At 34.4% G+C, this 22,678-nt stretch overlaps 1 protein-coding gene and 1 non-coding gene across 2 annotated transcripts; one reads left to right on the forward strand and one right to left on the reverse strand.

The window, feature by feature from the left end:
- The first annotated feature begins 240 nt into the window (after positions 1-240).
- LOC123007349 (terminal nucleotidyltransferase 5C) lies at positions 241-12,384 on the forward strand. Its single transcript, XM_044402596.1, has 2 exons — positions 241-657; positions 9,676-12,384. Exons 1-2 carry the CDS (start codon positions 487-489, stop codon positions 10,948-10,950), a joined length of 1,446 nt encoding a protein of 481 aa, XP_044258531.1. The 5' UTR covers positions 241-486; the 3' UTR covers positions 10,951-12,384.
- A 9,038-nt stretch (positions 12,385-21,422) lies between these two features.
- On the reverse strand, positions 21,423-21,495 carry Trnak-cuu. The gene has a single exon. It is a non-coding gene; the product is annotated as a tRNA-Lys (tRNA).
- Positions 21,496-22,678: the final 1,183 nt, after the last annotated feature.

Raw genomic sequence — 22,678 nt, forward strand, 5'->3', positions numbered from 1 at the left:
TTCCACTTGTCCTTTACTCCTTTGAAAAGCTCTGCGATAATCCAGGACGTTCTAGTCCGGGTGCTTTGAGTGCAATCTCGTAGATCATCTGTTTTTGTGGGTAAGTCGGACAGTTCGTACCCAAGCCAAGCAACAAGTCAAAGCTGTGAGCTTGTTTGGCCGCGTCTCGTCCCTGGAAAAGCATAAAAAGCGTAAGACAGGAGGACTTTTCCAGAACGGTGTGAGCGGATCGCGAATATTCCGTGAGTGTCCGCGTATCCTGGTGGGTTTGAATGCGCAGCCGCCAGGTTGGAGTATCGCGAGTTGAGTCCGCTGTCGGAGGCTCTTCCCAGTGCGGCGTGTGATAGTGTAATGTGTGGTTGGCCACGGTGAAGTCTTATTAGCAACACAACTTGCATTTTCTTCAAGCGTGAAATTGTGCAGTGCCGTCCTAGAATCACACATTCCTTGTGTTGACCGCCGGTCACAGTTGTAGTTCTTGTGAGCATGGGCACAGAATTCAAGGATGTTGATGTGAACATGGAAGACTCCGGCAATAGCTGCGGAAGCAGCGTCGTCTCCGACTACAGCGGCCCTTCGGACCACACCGACTTCGACGGCGATGGCGTCCAAGTTTCCGACCTCGAGGGAGACAGCGACGAGCTGCGACTCCCACAGGTTCGTAAGGCCCTACATGGTTTTTGCTTGACCAAATACGACGACGGCCTACGTGCGCCCATGACGTAACAAGTGATTCTTGTGCTTCCTTCGCCTAATTATATCGGATTATTCCGTTAACTTCACGTGCGAATTGTTTCACGTGATTGGGAAACTGGCGACGCAGAAAGAAAACGTTTCACTACTCTCGTGGACGCATTCCATTAAAATTTCATGTCAAGGATCTAAGATACGATTTTCTCCAACTCCCAACAATCTAACTCAATTAAATTAATTAGCGGGACACTCGAATAAAAACGTTATCTTAGTTTCCATAAGCTCTACTTTTACGCCAGATGGTCAAATTTAATATTTCACACAACTTGCTGTTCCTGAATAGACATGACCCCAAAAGTGTTCTATTAATTACGTTTTAATAATTTATGCAACTTCAACCGAACCAAAATAATTTATTTACTGCTTACTTGTTATTTCCATCAAGACAAATCTTTTGCTGCTGTTTTACAGTGTCATCAATTTTTGTTGATTTTGCAATGAACTGTTTCAGTAAAAGACAGCTGTTGCATTAAATTATCGATTCCATGAACTTTTCTTTTTATTGCTTGTGCAACATGGTTGATAAGAACGAATAAATGAAAACGTAGCTGATAAGGACGTGTTAATTTCATTCATGCAGTTTCGCTAAAATTTTATCATTATAGTTTCTAAAATTAATCTTCCGGATGTTAATTTAGTTGGCGAAGCAGATTTTTCGTACTTTGAACATTTGATCGTTTCCACACTTATCAAAAGTTAGGTTCGTATAGGAAGTTCCTGGACGGCAACTCTGATAGGGATTGACAGATATGATAGTGAACCACAAACAAGAATTTGTCCATTATAATAACACCAATAAATCAGTAGGTAAGACCGGTCAATTCTTCACCTGTAGTCTTGCTTCGATCATATGTTGGAGAGATTACACTTTTTCTTTAAACCTTGATAAGCACTTCAGGGACTAACTTATACAGGATGTCCCACGAGTAATAATGAGCCTGAAAAAAATTTGGAAGCAACCAACATTACATTTCAAAGATAACATGGATATTAAAATATTTAGTTTTAATAAATTAAACAGCACACTTCAACTTTAATTTATAAAAAGTCAAACCTCGGAAAATTTAATGAGAATTACTAAAATTTTTGCCAAACAAATCAACAAGATTCTCATTTATGAAGAATATTTGAAAAACGCTTTGCAGGCTGCACGTTTCTATCCAGCGCGATATCCAAATAGACGGACTTTCTAAAACTGGAGTAGTCATTTTGACTAATAAAAATTTGTCAAAAATAAAAATACGATTACTATGTTTAACTATTTAAAACAAAATATTTCAATATGCACGTTATCTATGAAATGTAATATTGGTTGCTTCAAAAAAATTTTCAGGCTCATTATTACTCCTGGGACACCCTGTATGAATTATAACTAAATTACAATTTTTATTGCATATGTTGTGCCGACGTGAGTTACTTCATTAATAATTGTTTGGATCTAAAGGCGATCCATGTAGACGTCTGATGTCTATAATTTATTAACAGTCGTATCTTAACGATGTTGATGTAACGGCCTTGACTTTTCAAATAAATGATTTTGTATCTGACATAATTTTAGCATGTTGGTTTAGATTAAAGGACAAAAAAATCAAAGTGCCTTCAATAAGATATCTTGTCATTTATATAAAAGAATTGTGGCATAATAATTATGTAAAAATTTGTTAATTAATTTATTTTCTAAACACTTTTTATGTAAATAGGATTTCATTTTCAATTTCAAGAACCTTTTTTATAACACCCTTGTCTCAAAACTCAAATTCTATTAAAACATTAATGTTTTTTCTGGAGTAAAGATTTGAAGCAAAGATAATAACCAAAATCATTCACTCTCTGTCTAAATTAAGCTTTGCTGTAGATTTAAGCTCTGTTTTAACCAAGCTATCATCACTCATGACACTTGGAAATTAATCTCGAGATGTTTTAGATGATTACACGGCTACGCAATATTGTCAAGAAGATTCTACATTTGAATTGAACATTAGATTAATAGCTAATTTACTATTGTATGAAGATAGCAGCACATCGCAGGCAAAAATTCTACGTCATTATTAGCTACTAAAGTTATTTTTACACGGATTCGTGTACTACTAGAGTTACCGTTCAATAATACTTGGCTGTTGCTAACCAGGCCTAACACAATTTTTGGCTATTCTTATCTCTAAACATGAAAGTGCAATATTCTTTTCAGAGGAAAAATTCCATTCCAGTTAAAAAATCGTTTTTTGTGATAAAGTGAAATTTGAGTTTCTTTAATCATGGCGCACTATATTCGTGTGTTGATTTATATCATTGGTAATGACGGTATGATCTAAAATTATAGTTTAGTTCCGCCCTTTGGTAAATTTTTCTATGCCTTGTTAGTGGCACAACCTAATTGTCAAGCGGTCAAGGTCTGGAAATTCTGCTTTTTTAGTCCGGTAACAAAAACACGTAATTATCTTAAATAAATATTTGCAAATTGTTGTCACACGGAAACCTCCTCGCAATAAACGACGTTATTGTCAAACTTTTATGAAAACTAGCAAGTAACCTATATCACGTCGGCTTTATGTGCTGATTGTATTGTATTTAAATATTAATGACATAAAAATATGTATTGTGACTTCGAGATTGTTGTAAACAGCGGACGTGACGTACAAAGCGAATAATATAATTGGACGAAATAATTGTACGTTTGTGCGGGCTAATTTGAAGATAATAATTTTTGATACATAAATGCGTATCAATGAAAAATTTTCATTCATGCGCTTCATATCCTAGTAGGTCACTTTTTTATTGTTTTTGACGACATGAATTTTGAACTATACAGATTTATGGCCGACACTTATTTATGAACTCAATTGAATTTTGTAACGTTGGAAACTGCCACATTGTAGACTGATGAATTGTACCAACGATTGCATATAAATTGGATCAAGTGTGACGTATATGGCGCAGTGGAGACGAACATAATTGAATTGATTTAATATAAACTGGAAGGAACTAAAACTTTCATGGACTAAATAAAAATGAGTGACTTATTTGTTTAAAATGGTGTTATTTTTACGACCTTGATATTTGCTGTTAAATGGAAAAACGTGGCTGCGGAATTGTAGTTAATTTTTCATTTGATGTAACACACAAAGTGTAACCATTTTATAACAAAATTGCGCCGCACGATTAAAATTAAAACATAACTTGTGTTATTGAAAGAATACATTTTTCGCTTGTTTATCTGTACTTATGTACATACAATAATTATTACTGCTAAATGGTTACTTACCACTGATAAATTTATATGTATTCTAGTTTTAAAATGCGGTAATGAATACCTCAATAAACCGAATTGATTAGATGGAAAATGTGTTTTTTAATTTAAAATTTTTTTGGTTCTATTTTTTGATTGGAATACGAAAGAAATTTGAGAAAGATTATACTTTCTTTTGAAGCATGTTTAAATTAATTTTTTTCAGAAGTGTCGATTAAGTAACAACAATAATAACGAATGACTGGTAATTATTCTCACCAAAGAAAACCACTAATAGAATTACAATTTTAAATTGAAATTCATAGTCTATTACTCGACTTTCGTCAGCAAATTGTTATTAAAAATTTCAAATCATTTGTTTAATGAACTTGTGTCAGTTTATAATAAGAGTGAAAAAATACTAATAGTTCTACATAAACAGGTTTTAAAAGTAAAACATGCTTCTGTTCTACAGGAACATGGAAAAAATGTTAAAAAAATTCTATTTATAAAAACTTCCAAGTTATGAGAGTTTAAATTTTGCACTTTGCCTCTATTTATTTCTGTTGGAACAATAATTTTCCAAGTTTTTTTACTACAGGCTGTTAGAAGAGGAAACAAGGAAGCTGTATCCTAAATTGTAACTCGGTTTAATGTTATTTGTGGCTTTTAGTTGTACCTTTACTAAATAATTCTAAAAAAAACATATGCAAGTTCATCAGTGTCATTAAATATAGACTTAAAAAATGCCAAATGTCAAAAATAAATGTCACCATTTTTTTTTGACAGATAGAATATTTTAAACACTTTATCCATGTTCCTGATATCTTGTCTTACTTGAAATTTTTCTCTGGGGCGCGAGTTCTGACACCCTGATATGATAATGAAAACTGGAAATAATATAAAAGTGGGCGCCTCGACCTTACACATTGTCATTGTTAAATCTTTGTCTGTATAATATCTCTATTGGACATAGTTACCCACAAATAGGTAAATGTAATTTTCTATACTGATAAGATTGATAAATGACGGAATAGGATTAGCATACATAAAAGTAATTTCACCGTTCGATTAAATAAACGTAATACCTAATAAATAACATACGAAATAATGAAACCTAAACCTGTTGAATTCAATTCGTTTCTATAAAATGGCAAAATATTTATGTCAACATAACAAATATCTTGCGATCTTTTGTGTATTCGAGCATCAATAACTAAATAAACTTGAGTGTATTTAAGTCTATCGTCTATCTTTTTGGCGAATTCAGTCTTTTCCCTTAAGTATTAATTTTCGGTGACTGTTGTCAAGTAGCTGTTTTCCGTCCAATTTTAATTATTAGCACTATTGTGGAAACTTGAAAATAATTAATAATTACAAGGTTGATTCAAATTACGCCTCTTCTTCCGCACACGTCCTTGCTTTAATGTATTCGTCGCCACAATTGCAATTTTTTGATCGACACAATACCCCAGACTGGCGCCGACGAGAGGGATGAAGGAGGGTGTTGCCACCCTCTTATGACCGAGCGCGTAATTTAACTTGTAACTGGATTATGAGACAATATGTAACGGACTAACACGGTTAAGCGTCTAAGGTTTCCGGTTTACGAGTCCGGACACCCGGACCAATAATTTTCTCTTTATGAATTATTGTTTAGATTGGTTAGCGACGTTATTGTTTATCAGTCCAACCGGAAATTGCTGCGTTGTGGCTACGAGCCCGGATTGATAAGCGTTTTTCAGGTTAAAAACTGCCATCTGGAATTTATTATAGGCACGTGTTGCGTTCCCGAGGGATGCTCGTAAATGATTTTTATTATATGTGTGGCGAATAACAAAGCTTCGATTCATATTCCGGAATTGATATTCGACAACCGGAATCGACCTTTGTTGCGACTGAATATTCTATAATTACATGAAATAGGATGTCACATTCGAGGCGGTCTTTGTAATATCGGGTATCGATTTTCAGACGGTAACAGATGATTTTAGATGACCCATTAATAGTAATTATGGACCTTTGACAAACCGACTTGAATTTTTTTATACGTAACTGAATTAAAAATTTAAAAGTCAAAACCATAAATTTTTAATCAGAGGAAACACTCATTAATTTATTAGACTCCGGTATTGCGTCTTCGATACTAAAGTTCTCACTAGAAACTTCCAGAGATTAGATACAGTTTTAGTGTACTTAAGCTAAATAATTCTTAAATTAATTAAATAATGCGTGACTTCCAATAAGAAGCACTTCATGTTAATTGTTGTCTTCTGTTTCACTCTACACACAATTGTTAATGTCAAGCCTAAACATGAATAGTGACTGTTTGTTTTGCAAATGGGGTCAATAAGTATTAAAATAAAAATCCAAAAGCCTTTTGCTGTTGTAAAATTACTTCATAGGTGCGAAGTGCCACTGTAGGTTATGGACCAAAAAATGAATGGTTCTGAGATTGCGGATGACCTTAAAGGTATTGATTGTATATCTGCTTATGACGTCATTTATTAGAACTCTTTCGTAAGAAAAGAATGAGTAGTGAAAGATCACGCACCAACATTATTTTTGAACACTTTTATCGTCGTACCTACTTTACAATAATAATTGTAATTGCTAATAATAATCTATTTTATGCAGCATTGGAAATTTTAATAGAGAATTTAACGCCAGTGACACATGGCGTTAAATATGCACTTTTGACATGAAATTATCATTTTGACGATGAGTCAAAAACTTATGTACCTTAATGCAAATAGAAATTTGTATTTTCGAATGGGATATGAAATAATTTATGTAAAATTTTATTCAATAGAACGAATTAGATGTTAATGTTTTGCAGGTTTTATTTTGTTCAGTCAAATCAAAACCTTGTTTGTCGTTTTAATGGAATTATTTTACAGCTTTTTAAAAGCTCAAATGATTTTACTGTTATGCACAAGTCTGTGTCAACAATTATTATTGGAATTATACCTAATGTAATAACAAGAAAGTTATTATAAAAGCAATAAATTCAGTCTTGGTGTATATTAGCAATAAAACGGACATAAAGTTTCAACTAAACGAATAATCTAATATTTCCCTTCTTTATGTTATATTATTAAGAGTTTTATTACTTGCACCTTCTGGAACCGTCCATTTGTAAACGAAAATAGTCGTCAACAAAGTTAATTCTTTATGTATTCAATTAGTTAAGTGTTTTAGAAAGCAAGCGCAATTGTAATATATTTAATATAATCATTTCTCTGAAATATTGATTTTTTAATCACAAAACATTGAGCACAATTTTTTTAGCACGTTAGAGTAATTTATCACATTATTTAACAATGAATTTTATTATCAAAAAAATCAATTGTTTCACTTTTTTATGCGTTTTGACATTATGATTATTTATTATTTATCGGAAATATCGCTAGTGAAGTGGATAAATTGTAGAGTTTTTATCTTCTATTGTTACCAATTTCCTTTATTATATTTCACCGCTTCGAAAATTGGATGCTGTTAGAACTATCTCTAAAAGCAAGGAATATGTGTCACCGTCACAAATTGAAACCGAAAGTGAACCAACTAGACAACTCTGATATTCCAGCTATAATTTCTGTTTAGTCCATTATAATAACGGTGATCTTTTTTGTCGACGCTATTATATTATTCAAGAGATGATCTAAGTTGAATGAATTTTGTTTTGGTAATTAAATAAGTGAATAGTAGGTTACGTGCTTCACTGGTGCCATTGCGTAACGGAACAATGTGGTCGACCTTTCACTTTCATCCTCATCTTTATGTTTACGTCGTTTGTGAACAAAAACATGGACTTATAATTACATCAAAATTCTATTACTTGTTCGTTTTTTGAAATACTATCGCATGACCACATGCCAACAATAACATTTTGTTGCTTATCACTGTTTGACACCTCGACCAAGGGTCACTGTCGATTCTTGTTTCATGAACCCCTAATTCGATTTTAATTCCAAATTGTGATGCAAATGCGAAACAACACAGCATGAAGAATCCATGTCTAGGTCAATGAATGGTCGGATTTACACATGCTCATGCATGACACCGTGATTTTTGCCAACGTTGCAGATATTTCGTAAATGCACCTTTCGATCAAAACACGAAAACAAAAGTTTTAAATTCTTTGAGTTTATCAGATATTGGATACATTTTATTGATTGACATCTTTTGTCACTCAAAATAGATTATCTTACGCTAAATTTGCTCAGACAAGCGTCAGATGTCATTACATTTATAATAATCCAATTCCAGTAAAAATATTGATGCTTTTGCCGAAGTTAAGTGTGATATAACCTTTTGATTATGTATTTTTTGGTTCTATTTTCGTGTCTTTTATATGCAATAAATTTGTCGGATAATCATATTATCAGTCTCCTAGAATTCACGATAAACGATGTTCTTTATCTCCGTATAAATATCAAGGCACAGGAAATTTCTTGTTTAAAGGTAGAGTGAACGTCTTGGTGATAATTTACAACATGGTCTTTACAATAATTGAAGAGGTACGAGTATGTTACAGTTAATGATAATTTTAATGGTGTTGCATTTAGACCAGTTTAAAACATTTAATTCTATAGTAAGTGTATACGTTGTTGCAATTATACTTGTAACTTATTCGTTTTGCTAATGGTAGTTAAATATGGTTGTAAGCTCCAAATTCATTATCGGTTTAATTATCGCAAATGTACTCACTGCGCCTACCTTCAACAGGAATGTTATTAGAGATTATGGTTTCGTTAATTACGACGAGAGATAATCCGAATTTGTGATGCTGCTATTTTATTGGTGAAAAGTTGAAAAGTCTTGCAAGTAAATGTGTACAAACAGTCGGTACGCTTCATGAAATCTTGAAATTACGGCTCGTAGCTCGTTGTGTGTAACTACAGTGAGTTTTGTGGTCATTTGTCACTGTATCATGAGTAATGATCAATAGTTTGCCAACAAAGTTGGTTCCTAGGTATGCCTTGCAAAGATAAATCAGATTCATGGTCTTGTGCAATGTTACGTAAATCTGTATATGCTCTATTTGAAACATCCTGTAGATTGCTTAGCGCCAGATGTTTAATATTTGAGCTTTCTAACTTGGCGCAGTTTCGCCATGTCCTCAGGCCAAATGCAACAGCGTTTTCCCAATTAGGGTAACAATTGGCGACGCTTTTCTCTATTGTTTACCGACCTTGGGCGATTCTCAGGTGTTACGCATTTGGATTCCTTGCACTTGATTAGATTTTTAACCTCGAAGTGGACTTGTTGCGTTGCTTCGGGTCCGGGTCCGGAGTAATGATGGCGTCGTGACGTGAACGGCGTGCATTCTCACAATCGATAGCTGTATTTGGGGCCCGGGGTTCCTTAGACGTAGGCGTCGTTCATCTGCACCATTCGCCCACGCCATCCATTCAATCCGCCCACGAGAGTACGATGACGTCACTCGGTTGTGCGGCGCCACCCCTCTTACTCTTTTCGTTATCCCGGAGTCCTGTTACCTAGCAACTGGTGATCCGCAGCATCGTGCGCCAGATCGCAGGACAATCGCGGACACGCCATCGAAGAGTCAGGATGACGGCTTCTGTCCCTGCCATCGAACATTCCTCGGCTTCAGCCGAAAATGAGATGGAAGGGGTGGGAACGTCGGGACGATTCTGCATGCGAGATACTAATTGATTTGTTTTCTGTTACAGTGCAGCACACCAGACGAGTACGGTGACTGCATAGCAGACGTGAACTACTTCCTTGAGATGGAAGAGAGAATGAAGAGTAATAACAGTAGCGTTGGGGATGTCAAGAATATCGAATCTCAACAACGACTAGCAGTGCTCAGTTTCGAGCAGGTCTGCCGGTTGAATGATGTGATGGATGAGGTAGTGAGCATCCACGGACGTGGCAATTTTCCGACTTTGGAAGTCCGTCTGAGGGACCTGGTAAACGTCGTGAGAAAGAAGTTGGAGACTGATACGGCTTCTGGCGGCGCGGGCATGCGTGTCCGCGATATACGTCTGAACGGTGGTGCAGCATCGCATGTTTTGGCCACCGAGTCTCAGCCATATAACGATTTGGATCTCATCTTCGGAGTCGATTTGTCTAACGTGCGGAATTTTGACCGCGTCAAGTCCGCCGTTTTAAGTTCTCTCTATGAAATGTTACCTGATGGCGTCAGCCGCAAACGCATGTCCACATGCAGTCTCAAGGAAGCTTACGTAAGCAAAATGGTGAAAGTGAATAGTAGTAATAATGATGGTGATCGCTGGTCCCTCATCTCTCTCGGTAATTCCCGTGGTCGCGGCGTCGAATTGAAATTCGTCGATAGCATGCGACGACAATTTGAGTTCTCGGTGGACTCATTTCAAATAATCTTGGACTCTCTTTTGCTCTTCTACGAATGCAGCGAGCTTCCTATCAGCGAGAATTTCTACCCGACGGTCGTCGGTGAATCCTTCTTCGGCGACTTCCAGGAAGCTCTATACCACTTACACAAGAAGCTGATCTCAACGAGACACCCCGAGGAAATCCGCGGAGGCGGTCTGCTCAAGTATTGCAATTTGCTAGTCAAGAACTACAAACCGGCGAGTCCTGATTACATCAAGAGTCTCCAAAAGTACATGTGCTCGCGGTTTTTCATCGATTTCCCTGACATTAATCAACAAAGGGGGAAATTGGAGAACTATCTTTGGAATCACTTCGTCGAGCCGGAGGAAGAGGCTCTCAAACACCAGTACCTGATGCTATTGCACGACGTGGTGGAGGAGTCCACCGTTTGTTTAATGGGACACGAGCGGCGACAGACCCTCCAGTTGATAAAGAGCCTGGCTTGGCAAGTCCTATACCAAGACCAACAACGCATAATGACTCAACAGCCGCCGCCCCTGATGTACGCCAATGGCATCGTCTACGCTCCCATTATCCAGACGAGCTGCTACTGTACGTGCAACACATGGATGTCGTGCTGTTCGTCGTGATGTGTATAAGTCTGTGCGAGTCGTCCAAAGCGGAACCACAGCATCTTATCTATCCGTCTAGATTCGGTAGCTGTTGTGCGCCGCGTGTCAAAGACTCATTAGACTTTAGTCATTTTGTTTACACCTCGTACAGACAAATTATTACTGACTGAGGTTTCCATTTTTGGAGCCCGTATGAACTCTCTGAACGCAGGCTTAACGTGTCGTCTCTTTGACTACGAAACCATTCCGAAATTTTACACAGAAGGCTATTTCTTGATTTCGTTTGCAACATGAGGCTGAAAGTTCTTAACAAAACATGTTGACGCATCATTGGTGTGTGGCTGTGAGAAACACATTTATAATTGGGTTGTGTACATGGAGATTTAGCGATTGGAGCGTATTTCTCGAGAGATGCAGCCTGAAGCGTCCGATACGTCGCTCAATTTTACTCAATATTGTAGGTCACAAGGACCCTCTCGGGCGCTCCGCCGCCACTCCTAGACCTCTTCTCCTACTCTGGAACTTTGCCGTAATGCATTTTATACGCATATTATATACGTACATAAGAATTATAGCAACACATTTGTACCACTTTATTCACCGACATATTTTTTCTTCCTTTGTATTTTATATTTGATGCTTTAAAAAACCGTTTATTTAGGTTTTATAAAAGTAATGTTATATCACGTTACTTATTCCTTTACATTATTGTGTACTTTAAATACTTATTATCTTTAATAGTGTATTGATGTTTAAGTATTGCATCGACATTGGGCCTTTTATTATTGTATTTTTTTAGTGTTTGCTGCTTACCAGGGACCTTCAGGCTGCATACATACATGTTATATTTTAAGAAATTCTGCAATCAGTGCAAAACGTCGCCCGATCGCAATAAGTATTAAACATTGTACATAATGTAAAATACAAGTCATAATTCATATTAAGTGAATATTTTCAGAAATATGTATGTAGTTTGTCACAAGTAAAATTAGCAAGTGTATGATAGATAAAATCGGATTTTTATTTTTAGATACTTTAGAAAAAAATACTTAAAAAAATGTTCAAAACTGAGTCTTAACAAAAAAAAAACGAATTTGTGAATTGGCCTAATTAATATTGTTGTATGCTCAGTCTGACTAGTAGTTATTATCATAGACTGCTCGGTGACCTCTTTAACATGCCTACAAGTACTTATGTCGCGAGGGTGACTGACTGAAAAATTACATACATAATATTACTGGATCTTTAGGATTCGCTCTAAGCTATTATCTATCATAAGAAACAAAAATTTAAAAAAATACAAAATGTCTATTTTGATTGAAATGTATGTATGTTATAATGGGCTTAATCTGTATATTTTTATTGTTCCATAGGCCCAATAAGAATAAACTAAGAAAAATGTAAAAACCCAATAAAAATGAATAAAATGTGTAAACATTTCTGAGATGATTACCTTTTCTGTTTTTATTATCCCCGACATATCTTCCCGTTCACGAAAAGAAAGTTCGTAAAAGAAATTCATTGAACTTCTGACGAAATGTTTATTTACTGCATATATGAGAGTTGCAACGTGACATCCGCATATCCTCGTGACGTCTATTGTTGGGGAACTTCGCCAATATAGAAACAGTTCCGTTGCCCCACACTGCAAGTCTAGTCTAGACTTACTATGGCGGATCGACAGTAACCTACTTTATCGGCTTTTATACTTTTACTTACGTTTGCAAGGTCGTCCTTGCCTCGTCCTGAATAGCTGAAAGTTATTCAACGTTCAAATAGAATTGTTTTACGGATAATTTGTAAGATTACATTCATCCCAAACTGCAAACATACAGAACCACTGCAACGCTATCCAGTCCCGGACGTCAGCAAATAGCGGACGTAACTCGATGTCTAGTTATTAATTAAACATCTAATGCCTTCAATTAAGACCTGATTTGAATTCGATCTCCTCTTACCATTCAGTTGCAGCAACTAGCGTACGCCGAACCTTTTTGTAAGAGTTTAGGAAACCGTGTTAGAAAATCTGTTAATTCAATCCATGAAATAGAGTTATACGGTATTGTGTAACTAAAGATTACAATACGGAAGGCTACATCAGTTTTGGCATCGACCACTAGTGAAAGTACAAAACATTCTGCCGCAATTACGGAGTAATGTAAAACGTCCATCAATGCGCGCTCATTTCACATACACAATTCTTCAAACGCGTAGGAACGTGAGAGACTTTGTTATTAGAGAATTCGCATAGTTGCACCATCTGAAAGTGTCTTCCTCTTGGGGCAAATTTGTATTTAAAGTGCGCGGACAGGAGAAAAATCTCATAGAGTAAAATGTCGATTGAGGCCAAGGATTCCGTTCGGATCATGCACCGTCTTAACTGTATAAAGTGGTTCGTGTGGTTCTGCTTGCGGCAACGATTTCTTAACATTGTCTGTTAAAGGCATTAGATCTATATTTATAACAGATATATATATATATCCGTTCCCACAACATAACCGCAAATCGTTGACAAGGGTAACTTGTCCGCAAGTTATTTTGATAGGAGTTAGCTATTCGATCGATCACTGAGCTGTTGAAAAGGTCGTGAGTAAAGGGATTGAAAAACGTGTACTAAAACGTCCGGACGCTTTCACAAAATTCAGCTTAAAAACATCAAACGCGTCAACGAACTACTACCACCAGAAAAAAATTGTTTTCAACGTTTATCTTTGTTGCTACCACTACTGGAACAATGCTGGGACCGATATTCACTCCCAATCAAACATTCACCTCGCCTGTGAAGATTCACAGGGACTCATGACGTTTTACACGGAAATACAAAAATATTTCTATATTGGAAATAAGAGGACGGTGATTGCTCAGGAAGCCAGAACGGATTTTATTATTCATAGGGGATATAAAGCGAATGTTTTCCAAGCACTTAAATACAGCGTTGCTCCGTTTTATTAGCTGATTCTACCTATACAGATTAGATCTGATATTTTCCATGCACATCAAAAGGAAAGTTTGTAAACATTTCCCGATGTTTGGTGTAACCACTTATTGAATTTCATGTTTGTTTATAAATTGTAACATTACACAAACCACTTGAACAAAGGTAAATAAACGTCGGATAAGTTTCAAACAATTTTAAGTGAGACACATTTGTTAACAAAAACTCGGAAAAACGCTTCAAATAAATATTTAATGTTGCAAAAAGAATGTGATAATAGCATAAATCTCATAAATTTCTCTATATCAGCTTACATTTCTTTAATGACTTAACTGTGAACTTCAAATGATGATAGGTACTTATTATCTTCATATTCTTATTATCAGCAGAATTATTTGATTTATCGTGTTTACAATAAATTGGAGCAATAGGTCATATACTCCTAATTGTTTTTTGTAATAATTAGGTAAGTTAGAAAAATTAATTTAATAAATTACACAATTCCTAAACAATCTTAAAATGTTTTTCAGAAAAAATTGTTTTTAATAATAGTGTTGTAGTCCATACTTTACAAACAGAAAGCCGCGGTAATTTTCTGATGAAGAAAAATTGGGTTAAATCCGCTGTATTTCAAACACGAATCAGGAACTGAGGAAGTTTTGATTCTACCTAGTCTTGTCTCTCTCTATCGATTATTTCTCCTCATCTATGTATAAATTGCTCGATAAATTGTAAAAATAATTTAGAGATCGTCTTGCTGATTGAATTTTTACTATGGTTAAATGTAATTTCCGTTGAAAGTGTTATTTTCAAACACATTCTCTTGCTTTATATATTTGTTATTGAACAGTTGTTAATTGGTCAGAAATACATAAATTTGCACAATATTATTTATGGCGGACTAATATGGCGAAGAGATGTTTTGTGAAGAATTACAACAACGACTGGTCATGTACGGTGAGGTTAAAGGTGAGTAGAAAGCAAATACTCACGGAAGCCATTAAAGATGACCTCTGTAATACCTTTCTATTCAAAAGATCTGATTTCCAACGCAAAATTTCATTGAATTAATTTGTGTTATTCGACAATTCGATTGCTACTAGAAAGAAATTGTTATTAATGTCTATAAATTAAACGGTTTGTTGATTAGTAATTTTTTAGTAAAATTTATTTCTAGTTGTAGAATATACAAAATTTTCAACACAAACCTTGATAATGATACAAAACACGTTCTTTGTATCAATTTATGACAGGAATTTTGTCCTCGATGTTACACTTCACGCACTTTCTTTTGCTTACTGCATTAATTATATCCATAAAATTGAATATTTCATAGCCACACATATAAAGTTTCATTTATATTTCATTTAGAAAACGTAGCTATTTTTCCATTAACACAAGTTACAGCCTAGATACGTTAATAAAATAAACTGTTGTTTACAGAAATAAGTTCCGATTTTCAATAAATTGTTTACCCACATCTTTCAAAAGAAAAAAGTAAGAAAAATTAAAATTTGTCTATATGTGTGATTTTGGTAAAAGACAAATAAATTATTGTTATTTTATTTAAAATTGAATGTAAATAGGTGAACAATTTATTCTAATATGAAAATTAAAACAAATTCGCAAATTAAATATTAATTGTGTTATAATTATTTTATTAGGTAGTTAATTATAGTTTACACAAAAATTCACACTGTCTGGTATCACTTTCATTATCTGAAAGAGACGGCATAAAGTTTGAGTATTTATAATATACACTTTGTCAATTTTAAAAGTTGTAATCGGCAATTTCTCTCAATTGAAAAAGTAATTAATAATCATTAATAATCATAATTTGGTGGTTCCTATGGGGAATTAAAATGACATGATAAGTGACACACCTCCACCCACCCTTGAATATAATAAAAAAATGAAAATTTAACTGAATAATTGGAAAAATGGCTTTACCAAATAGGCTGTTATGTATGACTTTTTTGCAAAACGCTTGTTATGAGCTTTCTAACGATGTATCGCAAGTAGGGTTGTGCCATTTAAAATTTTCAACTTAAGGTGGCTGTGGCATGAAGGGTGGGTGGAGGAGCGTCACTTACCATGCCATTGTGATTCCCCTAAAAACCACCGAAACGGTTTTGAGTGATTCTCAATAACTTTTTTAGTTCTAGAGATATTGCCGATTGCAAGTTTTAAAATTGACACCCAGTATATTATTATATTATTTCATATAATATAATATGATAATATATTATTTAATAATATTTCTAAACGAAGATCGAGAAGAACGTGATCTGGATCGATCGTAACTCTTCCATGTCTTATCATACGAATATATATTTAATAATATAAAAAAATTAATTAAAGAGAGGTGTAAGAAGGCAAAGTGAAACGATGAAAAGGAGATAATATGCGCTCTTAGTGCAAACGAGTCTTTAGAAAAAAATTAACGATAAAAGCTTATTAAAGTGAACAGCTCATTAAGTACCTGTATAATTTTTATCAGAGCGATGTTCTCTGAAGGCTAATTTCGAGTCTTGGGTTTTGTTTTATCAAATCGGCTTCTAACGGAGGTAATTTAGTTAGATGCTTGAATAGGGAAATTAATTAAATCTGAGGTCTTGGCAAATGGTGGCATGATTGAGGAAAGGATGCAGGTCTGACAGTTACAAGATACCCGTCTTAATAAAAGTGAAATAAGGTGAAAATTTCTACACTTGTAACTCACCACTAAAAGTTGTCAAGTAACCTGATTAAATATTTTTATGAAATTTATAAAACACTGGTGATTGGCGAAAGCTAAATAATATTGGTTATGGGTTGTGTGTCGAAAGAGCAGGTGGCCGCATTGTTATGCAATAGGCGTCACAGTGAATGTGCGCAGTGGGCTCCTGCAGAGCCACATGTTAGTACATATCTGCAGGAAAGGGATGAATCCTAATGGTTTATAACCTTTGGGTAGATTGAGATACTCCCAAAATTTGGAGCAAATAAATCACTGCACAATTCGGGTCGGCGGTGACAACCTCTGAAAACTTTATACCTACCATCCGAAATTTTTTCATGAACATTTTAAAGCATTTTTAATATTTACTTTACTTGGCAATTTCTCTCTCTTAAATATGAAATGAAATGAAGATTAGTGGCTATTAAATTTATTTTTTGAATCTTTATTATCAGTCTGTGAAAAATCGAGAAAATTGTATCTTGCTGACTTCAACAAACGAGTGAAGTTTTCGTTCGTCTAATTTTGTTGTTGAACTTGAACTTTCGATGCTCACTGTTCAGGTTCTTTACCCTTGAACTTCTCAATTAACCTTAAATGATTTAAATTCAAAACGACAAAAAACATTTACTTATTTTATTTACTCCGTTAATTCGAATTAATATTCTTAGCTTTCGCTACGTTAACTTTTTTTTAATTATTACTTAGTTACATTTTCATCCTTCCGCTTGAAATAAATTGCGTATTGTTGAACATTAAATAAATATTTTGTTGGAGAAATACCGGCATCATAAATCGTCATTCGCCATTACGAGACCCACATTCAATAGGACTAATCTTGATTGAGGGTTTGATTTTAATAACAACGGCCATTTATTTTAACCTCTGTTTCACCCCGACTTATAAATCACGTTCTTGTTGTGAGTTTTCGTCTTGTGAGTTCCTTTGGTCAAAATTTAAATAATATTTGCGTTTAAACCAGTCTTGAGAACAATAATGCTAATGGTAGTAAATATTTACCCAATGCTTCGTGGCAGAAATGATTTCATGAAATGTTATGTAAAAGTTAACGATGAATTCATACATTTAATAACTTTTCTGTAGAACCTCGATTCATTAACCATAGGCGTCGAAAACTCATCGTAATCACCCAGAAGTATATAAGAAATTTTCTCATAAATTTTCTATTATTTGCGTTGTTTTTAAATGACATTATATGTTCACAACATTTTCATAATTGCGTGTTAGATAAAAGTAACGGGTAAGTAGTAGGTTACGGAGTAGCATAAATCTTCAGATAACGCAGAAGAAGGTGATATTTTAAATGGAAAATAGAACCAATTTTTTTAAATGTTGAGTTGTGCACGACTTGTTTTATATGATTCGTCCGGACGCCAATGCTTTCCAACGTACTTCCAGCTTTAACAATATGTTATTTATTATTAACACGTGTTTGTTGGTGATAATAGTAATTGTGATAATAAGCAGGCACTTACCTACACAATTTAAGCATGGAAATCAGAATCTTGTATCTTTCTAACAAAGAACTAATATGTTTGAATAGTTACGTAATTGCAAGTAGGTAATTAATAAATTGGAGAACGATTTGATTATTATGTTGACAATAATTAGTGTATTGATCTGTTTGTTAATAAGAAATACGTAATTCATTATTTAGTGCAGGATTTAATTAATATTTGACATGCTTCATTGAACAAAGATGGTATTTAGCAGAATAAAGCTCTGACAGGTGTAATCCCCGAACAAATTACCTCAAAGAAACCCAATTGCAACTCCTTAAATCCGATTACTTGACAAAAATTGATTGTCATTCCACTTTAGTCTAAAAATACTTTTCGAAAGATCGTGTCTTATAACTGAAAAATAAACCAGTTAGCCCAGGTACAGTTGAAATTTTCAAGGTTACTATAACGGCCTTGAACTTTCCCGTTGTTGAGGTGCGGTTTTGCATTATTTATAATTTAGAACGTTATTTATTTCCACTTCGTTTTACATAACAAATAACTCGGTGCATGTCTCGAAAAAAGACTTTAACGCCACCCCCATGACAGTTTTAATTGACTTATTCCAACTTTTAGAGATTATTTGAATTCATGATCACGAACTGCGACTGTGAAACGTAGGCAGAAAAATGGTTAATTAGATATGCACTCCACCAAGAATCGGCTTCAACCTAATAGGGAAACAAATCCGGATATTTTTTCTTGATTAGTAAAACGTATTGCATGTGTTTAATCATATTATTTAGTAAAAGTTGTTATTCCTTGCAGGTGAGAGAGGAAAAGTTAATATTGCTTCAAAAGTAAATGGAACAATTAGTTAAATTATATAGATATTAAAAATTTTAAATAATGGGCATGTTAAGTGCTAAGTAAGTGGTTACCACAAAAATAGTTAAATATACAGGTGCGCCAGAACTCGCGCCCCAGAGAAAAATTTCAAGTAAGATAAGATACCAGGACCATGGAAAAAATGTTCAAATAATTCTATCTGTCAAAAAAATTTGACATTTATTTTTTGACATTTGACATTTTTTATGTCTATTTAATGATACTCATGATCTTGTATATGTTTTTTTATGATTATTTAGTAAAGGTACAAAAATTTTGCCAATAAAAGCCACAAATAACATTAAACAGAGTTACCATTTAGGATATAACTTTCTTGTATCCTCTTCTAATAGCATGTAGCAAAAAAACTTGCAAAATAATTTTTCCAACAGAAATAAATAGGCAAAGTGCAAAATTCAAACTCTCATAACTTCTAAATTTTTATAGATAGAATTTTTTTAACATTTTTTCCATATTCCTGGTATCTTACCTCACATGGCATTTTTCTCTGGGGCGCGAGTTCTGGCGCACCCTGTATACATTGGTTACAAGCATTTTTTTTATATTTACAGCTAAATTATCGAAATACATAATTCAAATTAACGATCATCACATTATTAGTTAAAACTGGCGCTTTTAGTGCCTTATCTTACATTTTTTTTTATGAAATAGTGATCCCAGCAAGTTATACCCATGAATTGTTATTCCTTATAAAGTACGTGTATATTATCTATTTGCTTCAAAAAAACAACAAAGAGTTGGGTTTAAAATACTCTCACATATGTGAGGTTTTGTTGTTTCATGGTTTATTGTCTTATTTATTCTTCAGTAGCTGTGTGTAATGTGAGGATACCCAAAAGCAATTAATTAGTAGTTGTTTTTGTATCATTTACCATTAAAATTGACCCACAAAAGGGATTCTCTCGGTTGTTTCAACAATGTGTTTGTTGAAGGGGCTGCAGGTGTTTTATTACGACCATGATATATGAGTGTGCGAACAATAATGCAAGCTAAGCCTATATGAAAACTTTGTCGTCCCATGTAACATAAAATAAGAGCGAGAGATCGTTTGGACCTAAAAGCGAGTTGATTGTGCCAATAACAATAAGTTCTTGATGGCGTTGGATCCCAAACATTGCAGAAAACCTGTACTTCGAATGTCCAATGACCTCAAGTAGGAATACTTAAATGATATGTCTCGCTAAAAATGCAACTAGTATAACCAGTTTCACCTAATACATCTCCCAATAAAAACAAGGGTTGGCTCTCCTCGCAAGAAAAATTCGTTAGTGGCAAGCGTGGAAAAGTACGTTTCCATAAATGCCAAACACGTGTTCTTGTTGAACAAATCAGTTCGTCAACTATGTCAGGTATCCGACTTTACGAGGACAATACAATGGAAATTGAACGATTACGGAGTTTAAGGAAAATCCATTGGAATAAATCGATCCACCCACAGAATTACGGCCTTTTTGTTAGACGTGAAGGCAGGTCCTTGTTCCAACTAGAAAATTCAATTTAGTGATGTACTCTATTTTACGAGAGAATTGGTCAAAGGACATCATGTCGTTAACGTTAATCCAAATTTCTGCAAGGTCCCGGAATATTAACGGATTTTTCCCTCCCTTAGGTGGTTACGTTCGAATTTTGTCTAGTAAGAGAAATTGCTCGTCCTTTAAAGTAGCAGATAAAACCCTATTATAGCTTTTTTGCGCATGTACAGGAACAATAAATTAAAGATCAAGAGATCTAAAAAGCACTTAGGAAAGAAAGGAAAACGCGCTTTGCTTTTATTACATCCACACAAGAGGTTAATTAATCGTGCAATTATAAAGAAAGAAAAAATAAAAATAAAGTCATCAACTCATCTCTGAGTGGCAGTTCGTGAAGAATGACAGCAAGAGTGATGTCAGTGGCGGCGCTAAATGTCAGCAAAAGACGCACCTAGAGACACTTGTCGCAGGCAGTTCACCTCGGCCACTAGGCGGCCCTGACAACAAGCAAGATTGCCTCTCACCTACTGGACTCTTGGTTTAAAGATACAAAAACAATGTTGATTTTGGGTGAACAGGGATAATCGGTTTTCTGATACTGTAGGGATATGCTTGATATACTTAGACAATCGATATTGCTAGGCTAACACCTAGAGGAAAATAAAATTTGAAAATGTTAAAGAGAACAACATAGAAAAGCTAAATCAGAAAAGATGAAAAAGTAGTCGCAATTGGAAAGAAAATTGTGTTACTTCAATTACAAATGAATCTAAATATGTTCGAAAAGTTTAAGTAGCGAGTTTTGCGCCATCTATTAACGAGGGAATCTAGTTTTGATTTAACATTTCTAAACTACAACAGTTTTTGTTTTCGCAACATGTATTTAAATTATTTAGAAAAAAACTTTTTTATGTAAAATAAATTTTTGTTTTAAATAAGTTTTTTTTGATAAAAATTAGTGTTAGTAATTTGCTTTCTAATTACAAAAAAGTCGCCCAACGTGGGGCTCGAACCCACGACCCTGAGATTAAGAGTCTCATGCTCTACCGACTGAGCTAGCCGGGCTTTTCATCATCCACTTCTACTTATGCTACATACAATTACTCTTTTTTTGAATGATTTACAGTGCATTACACTAGAGCTTAAACTTTAATGACAAAAGCAACTGAGATAGATTTAGAAGTATTTAGTTCGTCTTCATACAATAAGTGTTTTTTTTACATGTTCTATATACAGGGCGATTCAGATAAGATAATGAGCCTGACGATCTGGCGATGCAACCCAAAAACACATTTTATTTACGTTTTGATCTAACTTTAATTAAGTACGATTTGCATCCGATCCAAGTTGTCTCATGTTGCACTGATAGTGCTTTGACAAGCAATTTATGATTTATAAAAAAAAACTGTTTGCCTACCTTTAATGTTTCATTGTTTTATACATTTTGTATTGGATTTACACCGAAAGACTTCTCTAATTTTTCTATCATTCCTCGAGAACTGAATGGCACTAATAATCGTTCTCTGCACTGATGTCAGAGTGGCACCAGATGATAACTAGGATTCAACTTGCAAATCCTAATTGAAATTGTTGCATCGCCAGATCGTCAGGCTTATTATCTTATCTGAATCGCCCTGTAGTATGTACAATGGCGAGCATTAAATTTTGGTAGGTAATGACATTTTGTAACTTCATCTTAGTGTCAAAAAAAGTAGTTCCTTGTGTAATGTTGTCTGCTGTCAACCGTATTTCAAAAATGAATAAATACAAATGTCAAAATACCACGCCAAAAACTAATTACGAGTAACAAATATTTTATTGTGTCGCCAGTCACTAAATTATTTAATAAAGTTAAAATGTTTACCATGCTGGAGAAAGGATTTTTTGAAGTTGAGGTGGTTGATCATTTGGGGCTCGTAAGAAGTTTCGTCAATTTTAAGACAGCTATTTGACAGTATTTAACATCCACACTTACGTTTCACAAAAGAGTGTTAGGCAATGACATTGACGACCAAAATTTAATGCTCATCATTGTACATACAATTGCAAACACGGAATTTTGGACATCAAATTTATGTCAGTTCAAAAAATGTCAATGTAAGTCACGCTTCATTGTCATTAATCATTATGATTGAAACTAAAATTTCTAAGTTTCAGTTGAAATATATTTTTGGCGTAACAAAGTTCAATAAATTATTTTCATTTTTTGTCATTTTTATTTATAAACAAAATAATGATTGATATTGCT

This window comes from Tribolium madens, unplaced genomic scaffold (genome assembly GCF_015345945.1).
Source record: "Tribolium madens isolate multiple individuals breed KSU strain unplaced genomic scaffold, Tmad_KSU_1.1 Scaffold_3;HRSCAF=73;Tcas5.2_LG2, whole genome shotgun sequence".
NCBI classification, from domain to species: domain Eukaryota; kingdom Metazoa; phylum Arthropoda; class Insecta; order Coleoptera; family Tenebrionidae; genus Tribolium; species Tribolium madens.